Source organism: Scleropages formosus, chromosome 6 (genome assembly GCF_900964775.1).
Source record: "Scleropages formosus chromosome 6, fSclFor1.1, whole genome shotgun sequence".
In the NCBI taxonomy this organism is placed as follows: Eukaryota; Metazoa; Chordata; class Actinopteri; order Osteoglossiformes; family Osteoglossidae; genus Scleropages; species Scleropages formosus.
The window spans coordinates 29,583,172-29,595,421 of record NC_041811.1 but is presented as its reverse complement, the minus strand read 5'-3'; the positions used below and the strand labels follow the sequence as shown (position 1 = coordinate 29,595,421).

The following is a 12,250-nucleotide window of genomic DNA, read 5'->3' as shown; positions in this document are numbered from 1 at the left end:
TGTGCTCATACCTGAGTGATATTTTGTCATTTTATTCTGAACATACAGTATGTGAAGCCTAGATATCAATGAATGCATGAAGAGAACATAGAAACCTGTTTAGACTTACATTCATAAAAAAATAACTGTGCGTTACTAAATTGATTGTAACAAGTACTGCAACATTTTAGATCCAAGTCTTTCATATATATGTATTTTAGTTTATGAAAAAATTTGATGTCCTGACTGGAGGTTTGACTTGCGGAGCGATAGCGCCCTCCGGTGGTCACGTGGACACAATGCAATTACCAGTGAAACCAAAATTCTGGTTCTTTGTGTAGCGATGAAGTTACGCACTTCTGAAGGCATGTCATCTTCCATATTATTTATTGTTTTACTCTTCCATCTTTTCCAAAATTTCTGTATTTTGCAGGGTGAAAATTACCTGTTCTTCCACGCTTAATCGATGGTTGGCAGTTAAAAAAGCTCAGAGAAGTGTTTAACCAACTGCATTCAGCTTCCTTTCACACACAGTGTTCATAGCTCCTCTCAAATGTTTGTAAGTTTTGAGGATTGATAGCAAGATGAAAAGCGCTGCGTATATTTATGAGAAAAAAGGATTAACAACCTGCATTATGATTTGGGAAGGTTGGGAGAAATCATACTACTGGTATACTATAGTACAGTACTAGAGCTGCTGCCTTTAGATCCAAAGATTACATGTTCAGTTCCCCCCTCCAGCTGTAGTACCCTTGAACAAGGTACTTACCCTAAATTGCTACAGCAAAAATGCCCACCTATATACATCAAGGGGCAAATAAGTGTGAGTTGTTTTGGAGAAAAGTGACAAATAAATTTGTCAGCTGTTTTACATTAGTTTTACTTCAAATGTATTTAAGTTAATAAAATGTTAATATAAAAGTATTTAAACTTAATTTTAATGTTGCTTTCAGACTTTTACAGAACCTAAACTGTAAATAAATCAAGAGCAATATGTACACACACAGTGTCTACAACTGTTTGGCCTTAGTGGGGTCATGGTGAGCTGGAGCCTAGCCCAGTAGCACAGGGGACACACCCTAAATGGAACATCAGTTCATTGGAGGGCCCCCCAAGCAGGACTTGAACCACAGACCTGCTGCAGTGCAGGCCCCCGCAAACCCACTGTGCTACTGCACCACCACCACCCCGAGAAATATGTGCTATATTATTAAGCTTTTGATTATGCAGATAACAAAGAAAGCTGAAAGTGGCCAGCAGCTGCCAAATACTGTGCACGTTTATGGTATGAAACCCTACACCGTCTGGAGAAGAATGAAATCATAGATGCTTGTCTTTTCTCCTATATTAGTCATGGTATCCATAAATGCATTCTGACAGTTTTATTGAGGAACTTTTGATGAAAAACATGAAGAGTCTCCCACAGCATATACATCACTGATTTATTGTACAGCATGAGGTATGAGTATGGGTCGCTACCGTATAAACTGAGTATTTTTAAAATGAAATATTCTTTAGTATGGCATTGTGAATGGATGCAAGCATGGACAAAATGCTTTTTTAAACCAGTTAATTGCACACTAACAAGACACTTGGACTGAGAGGAGGTGATGGTGCTTTTGGAACTGATTAGAATAAAGCAAAAGACTTTACATATTGCATTTTTGACAGGTGGGATGGATGGATTGGTACACGTTAGAAGAATGGTGTCAGGTTTAATAATTCAATGTGGTGAGTTGCAAAAATCACTGCGCTCCCTGCTGTCTCCACGCGGTAATGCAGGAAATGCGGTAAAAGTGAAGAACATTGCGTGGCCTTTTTTAGATTTTAACATTGGCATTGTGTCCATTTTTATCGTACAGCACTATACAAACATGTACATGATTGTACAGCAAAGGACTGCCAGTCTTCAGCACGGTGTGTGTGTGGGCGGGGGGGTCACACACTTTCGAGGAAGGAGGGAGCTCGCGTGTGCCCGTCTGCCATTGTCATTCATTATGTTTGCGCAGGGCCACTACAGGAAGCACGTTTTTAAGATTTTAAATTTAAATTAATTTTTTTTTTTTTTAAAAATCATTAAATAAATGGCGATTGCAATACTGATGACACTTTCTAAATGAAAATTAAAAAAAAAAAAAAAAATTAGAGCAAAACGCTCAGTCGCCGCGCTTCTAAACAGGTCTTCCCAGTTTAGGAGCGGTTGAATGTGAGGTCATGAATAATGAATTAAGGGGTGTGGCCAATGCTGCGGGGCGGGGAAGGGGCGGGGCTCGGGGGTTTCATTGTTCTCTACAGCGAACCATCGGACCTCTGAGGTCCTGAGAGCGGCCACAGCAGGCGCGGACGGGTAGAGCTCGTGAGGAGTCTGTTTACAGCGAGCCAGATGGGACAAGCGGTGCCACAGAAAGCAGCGCGAAGCAAGATGAGCCGCGGCCGGGCGGTCCTGCGTGCGGCGCTCGGTCTGTTGTTAACAGGTACGTTGACAAACTGACTTGGAGAGAAACTTAAGTCGTGTGAGCGGAACTTCCCTTCCCATCCATTCGCTAAGAAGTTGGCGCAGTTCGATCAGAGAGTGTCGAGCCGATCATCCATGATCGCTTGTAATTTATAATTATATCATATATGTCAGCGAAATGACCATTATCCTATTTATTCGGCATGTTTAGACCACATCAATTATGATACGCAGCACTTTACGGTAGTTTACCCCGGTAATAAAGATAGAAGAAGGATGACATTCACAGTCAACAGAATAAACTTTTACTCTATCTATCCTGAGGCTAAATACTATTTTAAATAGGAACATTTTTCACATAACGGGTTTCTTGGGCTTCCTGTCACAGGCTTTTACTCTTTTATTGTCCGCGCTGTTGAAAACACGGGAAAGATGACATTTGACAGTTTCAAATCGAACCCGGGACTGAGTCATCGCGGCGCCACGCGCGCACCTTCTCATCTTTCAGCTCCGACCTCACAAACTTGAAATGAAAGTCCGCTCCGCCAGTCACGCTACTCGCCAGACACAGGATGCCAGTCCGCTGTTAAAACAATCTATTTACCAGTGTGAATATCGAAACTTCAGGTTGGGTACCTTCTGTAGGGTGCAATAGTAGTTCCATTCCCAGGATTTGAACTTGTAATGTAACGTTCTCCTGATCAGTCTGGTTCCTTAGCCACATGTGTTACCTGCTGTTCCTCTCATACTTCTTCAAATATCAAGAAAATTATCAGCGGGACAGCTGGTAGGGTAGTTCTTGGTGTCACTGGCTTTGGCACTGAAGGTTGTAGGTTTGAGCCCCACCTCTAGCTGTAGCACCCAAGGTACTTGCCTGAATTACACACACTCCAAAACAGCTTGTCCCAAGCAGGGTCACGGCAAACCACATCCTAACCTGGCAACACAGGGTGCAAGGTTGGAGGGGGAGGGGACGCACCCGGAACAGGACACCAGTCTGTCACAAAGCACCCTAAGCACCCCTTGAACCTCTGACCCACCAGAAAGCAGGACCAGGCTAAACCTGTTGTGCCACTGTGTCTTCTAAGATATAACTCTAATAACTGTAACCTTAACACTGTAAGTCACTATGGAGGAATGTGTGAGTTAGATGAATAAATGTTACAAAGTTGTAACAAAACCAGACCCAGTTTGTTATACTGTGACAGGAAGAGAACATTCAACACAGTATCCTTAAAATGAGAACTTTTTTTTCAATGACAGGATTTTAAAATAATTGCCTCCTTTTACTCCTGCAGGAGTCCTGTTCGATGGCGCAAATTCGGACTCGTCGAGTTCAGTTCAGCCATCCACGCAAGCAACGACCCAGATGACAACAATGAATTTCTCGACCTTTGTTCAGACATTTTCCGAGGGCGTCGCCACCAGCAATGACACGGTGACCACAGCACCTGATGCGTCAGGATCCACATCCACAAACTCATCAGCAGTGACTTCCACAAATTCTACAGTAACTACATCCACAGATCCAGCAGAAATCACATCCACTAATTCATCCTCGAGTTCTTCGGCAGCAACATCTACAAACTTTACGCCGTTCGCTAACTCCTCGGCGGCAACGACCGCAAACTCTACCGAAACCCCAGTAACAAATTCATCGGCAGCTTTGTTCACGGACAACTCAACAGCCATGACTCCGCTCTCGAGTACAATAACCATGTCTGCAGTGTCTAGTACCTCCTTGAAGTCTACCAGCGTGTCCAACCCTTCCATCACTTCAGCTGAGAATTCCAGCTCTGCAACAAATTCCACTCCATCATCCTCTACTGCAGCAACCGCTGTGGCGCCTGGTACAAGTATGAAGATGACCACAGGATCCTTGAGCTCAAGGGCCACGACTCCTGCACTTCCCCTTGAGACAACGCTGAACAAGACGCAGACCTTGTCCGTCCCAACTGATGAGCAGCATCGGCCTCAACCGCTCAGCTCAGGTACCTGTCACTCAAAGCCATTTCCACGGTTCACCCATAAAGTCATCTGACATCTAGCATCGCATCATAACCCAACGGCAGGCCAGAGAGGCACATCGTGTCTCTTTTCTACTTTCCCCATTGATGCTACATGTATCTCTGACTTTCTTTCTAAGGCTGTGACAGTTGTGTTTCAGACTGCTGGCACAAACCCCAGTGAGTTGTGAGATCGAATGTATCTTGCCACACTTTAATGGTCTTCTCAGTAGACATCAAGGTTTACATCTGACCTGTGACCCTAAGGTATTGCTCAAAGATGCACTCTGCGATGGGCTGTGCATGACATTTCTGCCATTTATTGTGTGTCATCTTTCTCCGGCTTTCGGTGAGATATGGATGAGACACATTTATAGGGCATTTTTCTATTTTCTTTTACCCTTTCTTCACCCTTCGTTCTTCATTCACTTATTTTCCTAATAAGTTGCCTTAACTTGCACACCACCCTTGAAAGCGAAGTGGTGCTTTTTTCCTCGTGTGACGCAGTTGTTGAACTACTTCTGGGAATTACTTGCTTCATCGGGGTAAAGGGCGCACCATAAAGAGGTCAAGTGGTAACCACAGTTCTATTCTCAGCCTTTCTGCACTACATTACTAGTGTCGCTTCCCGATGTTTATGTGAAGTAATATGAATTCCGAAGAGTGTATTTAGTTTTGTGCCTAAAAAGGAATTTTTTTTTGTAAATTACGCTCGGAACAGTGCTCTAACTAAAAGGAAACACTTGTTTACAATAGGGCATAAATGCCCAGTTCAGACTGAGTTAAAGAGACAGACATCGACACATATTCACTTGTTATTATTCATAAACAGAATAATAAAATTCTGTTGCTGTTTACATGTGCAGGGCGCGGGGGAGCGGTGGTGCAGTGGGTTGGACCGGGTCCTGCTCTCCGGTGGGTCTGGGGTTTAAGTCCCGCTTGGGGTGCCTTGCGATGGACTGGCGTCCCATCCTGGGTGTGTCCCCTCCTCCTCCGGCCTTGCGCCCTGTGTTGCCGGCTTAGGCTCTGGCTCCCCGCGACCCCGTATGGGACGAGTGGTTTCAGACAATGTGTGTGTGCTGTTTACACTCTTGCTGCTGTTCAACCTTTGCCCTATATGTTAGTAGATTAATAAACAATCAGTGTATTTTTTAACCATTTTTTAATTTAACATCCAGTTCTCTCAATTTTTAAACCGGTTAAGTACAACCGCAGGTCAGCTGACAATAGATTAATCAGTAAAGTATTCCTTCCCAGCCCCCCACAGTGAAAACAGTGGGTATTCCACGAAAAAAAAGTAAAAGTAAAGTATTCATACTGGACAATAGTGGTCCTCAGCACAGAGAGAAAGTTCATGATTTATGATGTTCCAGCATTTTGCTTTGGTGTGACTGCCCAGTACACAAACAGGTAACCCAGGTACGGCTAAAGTGCGATAAGAACACACAACTATCAGCTCAAGGCTCTAACGGTGTAATAAATTCCTGCTATTTGACTTCCACATAATGATACGATGGATTATTAACTCTCTCCCCCCACAGGCTCCGTCACCGGCATCATCATCGTCGTCATCATCCTCGTAATCCTGGTATTTGGAGGAGCCTACTACCTGAAGATGAGGTGGGTGACTTTGGGTTTCCTCCGAAGGCTGATCCCGGCTGCAAGTGTTCAAGGCAGCCTTTGTGACCGGAATGTGTCAACCGTGGCCGTCTGCTTAGGAAAACAGTGTTTGCACCGAAAGGGGGTGCGGTGGCGCAGTGGGTTGGACCGCAGTCCTGCTCTCCGGTGGGTCTGGGGTTCGAGTCCCACTTGGGGTGCCTTGTGGCGGACTGGCGTCCCGTCCTGGGTGTGTCCCCTTCCCCCTCTGGCCTTACGCCCTGTGTTGCCGGGTAGGCTCCGGTTCCCCATGACCCCGTAAGGGACAAGCGGTTCTGAAAATGTGTGTGTGTGTGTTTGCACCGAAACGTGTGTCAAACTCCGTTGCTCACCAACCGCCTGGATGACGTACGTATTTGTGTCTGCAGGCAAACGTCATACGGCCGCCTCCTAGATGACACCGACTACGGCGCCGTCGAGAATTTCCACAACCCTCTTTATGAGCACTAAGGCCCGACGCCTGGGGACTGATCCGGCCCGAGCGCTCACATCCTTATCGCCGTGATGCAGAGGCAGTATTTTGTAAGGTCGGGTGCCGCGGGCATGCAAGCAAGTCGTCTCCGAAACACCCGAATTCTGGTTGCTTTGTACAGCAGTTGATAAAAAGAAATAATTTGCTACTGTGTGTTTTAGTTGAATCGTCTCAATTCATTGAGTACGACTGTGAATCTTGTCCTCCTCGGTGACCACGCTGGTAGTCTCTTTAAAACGTGCACAAAGCGAAGGGTTTTCCTGATTTTATTTAAGTGCCAGCTTGAAGGGTTTCGCTGGTTTTACTGGAGCGGAACACAAACGCTCCTCCCGGATGAGCGTGCGCAAGGTGCGGAGCGTAGCTCCGACGGGTCCTTTCGTTCAGGAATCGTGACGCACGACGCAGGATTCGAACGGGGGTAAAAGTGCAGGCGCTCGTCTGGGAACGGCACCGGGAGACCGCTGCGCAGGCCCTAGCTTCAGTAAAGCCACGATCCCCCGTTAAATACTCCAGTCCGTCTCACTGCTTTCGCTCTCGTCGTGGCGAAGGAGCGAGCGGAGCAGACGCACAACCTACGTATTGCTGGCACACGTCGGTTGGACGTTGTCGCACGAGTGTGTAAATTTGCGGCATTAATCTGCTTGGAAGCATTTTCTATGCAAAAAAAAAAAAAAGAACCGAACAAAAAACTGAATAACAATATTCGGAATCGCCTACTAGTTTCATAGCACTTAGAAGCTCGTCCTGTTTTTTTTCTGCGAGTGTGTTTTCTGGAACGTTCCGCAGCGACACTAAAGTCGACCTTGTTTTGATGAGCCGCAGTTATTCGTAGCGTCAGTTCGTTGGCTGCGCGCGCTCTCGCTACCGACATCCAGTTTTAATGTCTTCTTCCTGCTCTGCCGCGAGAAACAGTTTCACAATCGGGCAGGATGCTGCGGTCACTGGTTTGAACACCCTCTTGTGAAGCCCTGTAACACTGCGCACGGGTACGAGGAACCCAGGCAGACGCTCCTGTTGCGTGTTCGCTTTCGGAAAGTGTTTCTCTTTTATTCCTGTGATCGAAGTCTGGATTGGAAGGAGATTGTGAATGCTTTTATTTTTGTTGAACGATGCTGAAAACAAATATTAAAAATGCACGTTTTCGGTGAACTGTTTTCATGGTCTCGTGAATGAACCGCAACCGTCGAGTTTGAGGCCGGCGTCTGCTGTCCGGTACGCAGAGGACCAGCAAAGGGCCAGTTGGTATTTCCAGTAGAACAGTGCTATCTGAAATGCTGATGGTGACATCAGAGAACTTTCCACTGGCTCAGGCCCAATGTCCCAAGGCTAAAAAGTGTCCCAGAATGACTTCCCCCAGAGGCCTGTAGTCACACTGTGCGCTTGCTCTCAGAAACATTACTGGATGGCAGCACTGCTTGGCATTATCCATTGTCTTTGAGAACTTTTATTTTTCAGCATTCCAAGTAAGAGAAATGAGACTGATCTTTCTTCTTCTTCTTCTTCTTCATCTTATTATTATTATTATTATTATTATGGACCCACAGTGAATAGGATAAACATTTAAGGAATCAGGGCTTTCCAGTGATGTCTTCATGAACGCTTGGTCTTAAAATGAACCCCTTTTTGTCTCATTTCCATCCTGAGCTCCTGAAACCTTTCTAGGGTCGTCTCCATTTACCTATGTTCCTATTCATTAGTCATTTTTGCAGGTGGTTACTGGAATATGGGTGTTGTCACAACAGCGGTACTGAACAAACAAGCTGCGCTTCAGAAATTGCATGTACGTGTGTGTGTGTGTGCGTGTGCGTGTGCATGCGTGCACCCGTGTCCACGCCCATTGTCGGTTGCGAGATGCACTTTCATTTACTCTGAGCAGAATGTCGTTTTGCAGCAAAGCTTCTTCCAGGAACATACAGTATGTGTACTGTAAGAGATTTCTGGGAAACGGTGCACATTTGCGTCGTGGCGTCCTACCGGTCCGCAACGAGACAAGCGAGAGTTTCGCTCTCGCAGCTCGAAGAAGAAAACGAAAGTCAGCCCGCGACTCAAGATTAACGACTCAAACCGTTTTTCCTCTCACGCCGCCCTTGTGGCCTCTGCCCCGAAGCCTTATCTCTGTATGAAATTTCCAGTGTGATAAATGCTCTGATGTTGCCTCCGTACAGCGGAGGGGATGCCGTTCGAATAACTCCGCGATGAACTGTAAAAACCGTTGCTTCCCCCGTGTCTTCAGGCCTATATGTCTGCTTCACTTGGGGGTAGGTGAATGGGTTTCGGTTCCACACGCTTGGGTTTCAGATCCACGGTGCAGCTCCGCCTCTGGTCCGCAACCCTGTTATCAGCCGGGCTACGGGCTGTATACCAGATGATAAGGCCTGTAAATGCGCCAAGCCCCGCGTTGATGAGCGTATGGTCTTGTCGCGCAAAACGGTTGTGTACGACTCTGGTTATTATGACTCAGGCACTCAGTAATTTAGTGGCGTTGGAATTTCTTCGTTCAGTTTCTCTGGAAAAGAAAGACGAGCTCCGTCTCGGCTCAGCCGTTTATTATACCGTTTATTATGTTCTTTTTGAAGGCCCGTGTCACGAGTGTTGACCTGTTGCAACGCACACAGCACCTGTACCTCATGTGCTCCTGACCCAGTGCTGCGGATGGTGGGAAAATTCCAGCTGACTTTCCAGGATATGTCAACAGTGAAAAGAGACAAAAGCGAACGCTCTGAGAACCGGCATCGCCCGGGATAATTTTTTTTCAATGAAAACCCATCAGTTATAAGATTTTAAAAAGAAATACTGTGTGCGGCACGACTACAAAAAATTATTTGCGATGCAAGAACACGTGTGACTGATGCTGTATCCCCTAGTGCAACATCTCATCTCCCAGGTCCCTTCCCAGCGCCTGCTGTACAAGCGCTGTCTTTTTTTTTTTTTTTTGCAGTGATCCAGCTACTGCTTGGCTCTGAGACGCCACATCTGTGGAGGTTTTTAAAGCTGCCTGACAAGGGCGCCATTGTCTTAGTTTTTTTTTTTTTTGTTCTTCTCTTTTTTTTTGGGGCCGAACAAACTAGCGTTCATGAACAGCTTGGCCTGACACGTTGCCCAAGCTGTGCGTATGACAGCTGCAAGCCACATAAATCCCCATCCCTATTAAATGGTGCACACTTTGTATTTAGGAACGTAGTTAATTGTGTTTCCCAGTCCTAATAACATACTTTGTGGCTAAGTGTCACACATAAATACACGGCAGCGAAAAGGACACAGTGGTCCATAGTTGCTTTTGGCAAGGGGTTCCATGGCCTGCTGTTATTTGTCATGATAATGATTAGCCTGTCAACAACGATCACACCCTCTTCGCCTTCGAATCTCAGCTTGACCTTCGCTCAGGAAATACTGCAATAAAATAATAAACAAAAGCAAAGCAGGCTATGACACGGTTTCCTTCCGAGAATTTTTTTGGGATTCTTCAAGTACGCAGAGTGGACACACAGTCTACACCCCAGATAAGGGTGGTGTTCAGTCTTTATTCCAAACTGACCCAGGCAGACCGCAGTCAGTCAAGGTATGCGCAGGAATGTGGATATTTACAGTTATTAAGGCTGCATGTGGGTCCAAGAAGAACACATTTTCTTTGTTTTGAACCTCATGTGGAACATATATTAAAATTTGTTTTACCTTCTTCCATTCTGTGCCCGACTCTTCGCTGTTCGCCGTCACTCTGCTGTGAAGAGAGCTTTATAAATGTAAGTTGGGCTGTGCATTCAGGGGTGGGTTTGAATCTGCGATTGTGTCTGCGGCTGCTCCGTGATGGACTGGCATCCCGTCCAGGATGTACCCCTCCTAGCCTAACACCTAGAGTTTCTGGGATAAGTGCTCCACCACTGCAATCCTGGAAAAGACAAGTGCTCAATATGCATCAGACAGCTGATAGTGCAACATCTGACTCTGAATGGTGCAGGATCAAATCCCACCTCCAACTGTAGTACCTGTGAGAAAGGTCCTTACTCTAAATTTTTCTCGCCAAGTTACCGAGCTATATAAATGGGTAAATAACTGTAGGTAGCTTAACATGGTAAGTTGCTTTGGAGAAACGCATCAGCTTAATGAGAAGATGTGAGTGTAGCAACATTCGGTCCTTATATTGTGAGTCATTGTTTGCACTTGAACTGGTGGATGTATGTGTGCAGTTTACATTCAGTTCAATTTTGTTATTCAAATCTAATATGACGCGTTGAAGTGTTCCCATGTATCCCCCTCCTTATCTCTCTCCATCTGGTTCCTGTAGCTGCCCGCATCAAATTCAGGACTCAGGCTATGGCCTACAAAAGTGTCAGTGGAACTGCTCCCAGATATCTACAAGAACTCATCGCTCACTACAGAGCAAACCAGATTGCTACGCTCCTCCGCCTCTGCCTGCTTGGTGGTCCCACACACAAAAGATCCAGAAGCACAAGGGTTTTCTTGTCTGGCTCTGATGTGATGGAATGACCTTCCCCTCTCACTCAGAACTGCTGAATCAACATTTCAACAGGGTCTCAAAACACATGTGTTTCTAACTCACTTTTCCCCTGATTTCCTATGTGCTCCATAAATGTATACTATATTGTTCAATAAAAAAATCTCTATATGCAACTATCTGTGTAATGTAAACTGGTTTATACTGCGGTATGTGGGAAATAGACTGTACTCAAAAATCACGTTTCTGCATCCAGATCTCTCCTTCTGTTGATATTGTTGGTATTGTTCTCAGAAATGCTCATTGCATTGGAGAAAATCATCTCCTAAATGAATAAATGTTAAATTATCAGGAAAATCAGGCAAGAGCCATGTTGCACCATCAGCCAATTCCTTAACAGAGGAACAAGATAAAAAAGGACATAACCTGAAAATGATTGTTGTGGCACCATGTGGCTGGTTAGCGAACCCAAGGCAAAGTGCCTGGAAGGACATTGCTCTCTTATGCTGTATATAGCTATGCTTCTCCTGCCACGTTTTGTTCTTCATCTCGTTTCCATCAGCATTTATTCGTATTTAGCTAACCGTGAACAATTTGTACTGAAATCTGATGACTGCACCCCCTCCGTCTCAACTATGGTTCAGTATGGCGTGCCTCAGGGCTCTGTGTTGGGTCCATTACTGTTCTCACTCTATATGTTACCATTGGGTGACGTTATTTGCAAACATAATGTGAATTTCCATTCGTATGCTGATGACACACAGCCATATGTATCGTTTAAGCCTGATGATCCATCACATGAGGTGTCTTTAGCTAATTGTTTTACCAGTATAAAATTCTGGATGAGTAAAAATTTTTTACCTCTAAATGCCAGTAAGACAGAGGTTCTTGTGGTGGGTGGTGATGCCAAAGCTCTCGACACAATCACACCAATCTTTACAACAAACGGTATTAGTTTCAAGCATACGGATTGTGTCAAGGATTTGGGTGTCCTGTTGGATGGAAAGCTAACATTTGTATTTTATATAAATGCTTTGACTAAGTCGTACTTCCTTCAGTTAAGAAACAGCTAAATTACAGCGATTCCTATGTAGACAGGATGCTGAGAAACTGGTTCATGCTTTTGTTTCAAGCAGGCTGGATTACAGTAATGCTTTATTATCGGGTTGTATCCAGGCTAGAGTGGGTACAAAATGCAGCTGCGAGAATTGTCACTAGAACTAGGAAGT

General features: G+C 45.2%; 1 protein-coding gene across 1 annotated transcript; it reads left to right on the top strand.

Annotated features, from left to right (window-relative positions):
- Nucleotides 1-2,271: 2,271 nt before the first annotated feature.
- On the top strand, nt 2,272-7,175 carry parm1 (prostate androgen-regulated mucin-like protein 1). The gene is made up of 4 exons (XM_018751897.2): nt 2,272-2,453; nt 3,733-4,425; nt 5,982-6,060; nt 6,465-7,175. The coding sequence occupies exons 1-4, from the start codon at nt 2,363-2,365 to the stop codon at nt 6,544-6,546; spliced, it is 945 nt and encodes a 314-aa protein (XP_018607413.2). The 5' UTR covers nt 2,272-2,362; the 3' UTR covers nt 6,547-7,175.
- Nucleotides 7,176-12,250: the final 5,075 nt, after the last annotated feature.

What these genes read in the sequence shown, in the direction of transcription:
- parm1 (XM_018751897.2), top strand. Translation starts at nt 2,363, where the DNA reads ATGGGACAAGCGGTGCCACAGAAAGCAGCGCGAAGCAAGATGAGCCGC. An exon ending in GCCTCAACCGCTCAGCTCAG is followed by an intron (nt 4,426 to 5,981) that starts GTACCTGTCACT and finishes CTCCCCCCACAG; the next exon opens with GCTCCGTCACCGGCATCATC. An exon ending in GCCTACTACCTGAAGATGAG is followed by an intron (nt 6,061 to 6,464) that starts GTGGGTGACTTT and finishes TTGTGTCTGCAG; the next exon opens with GCAAACGTCATACGGCCGCC.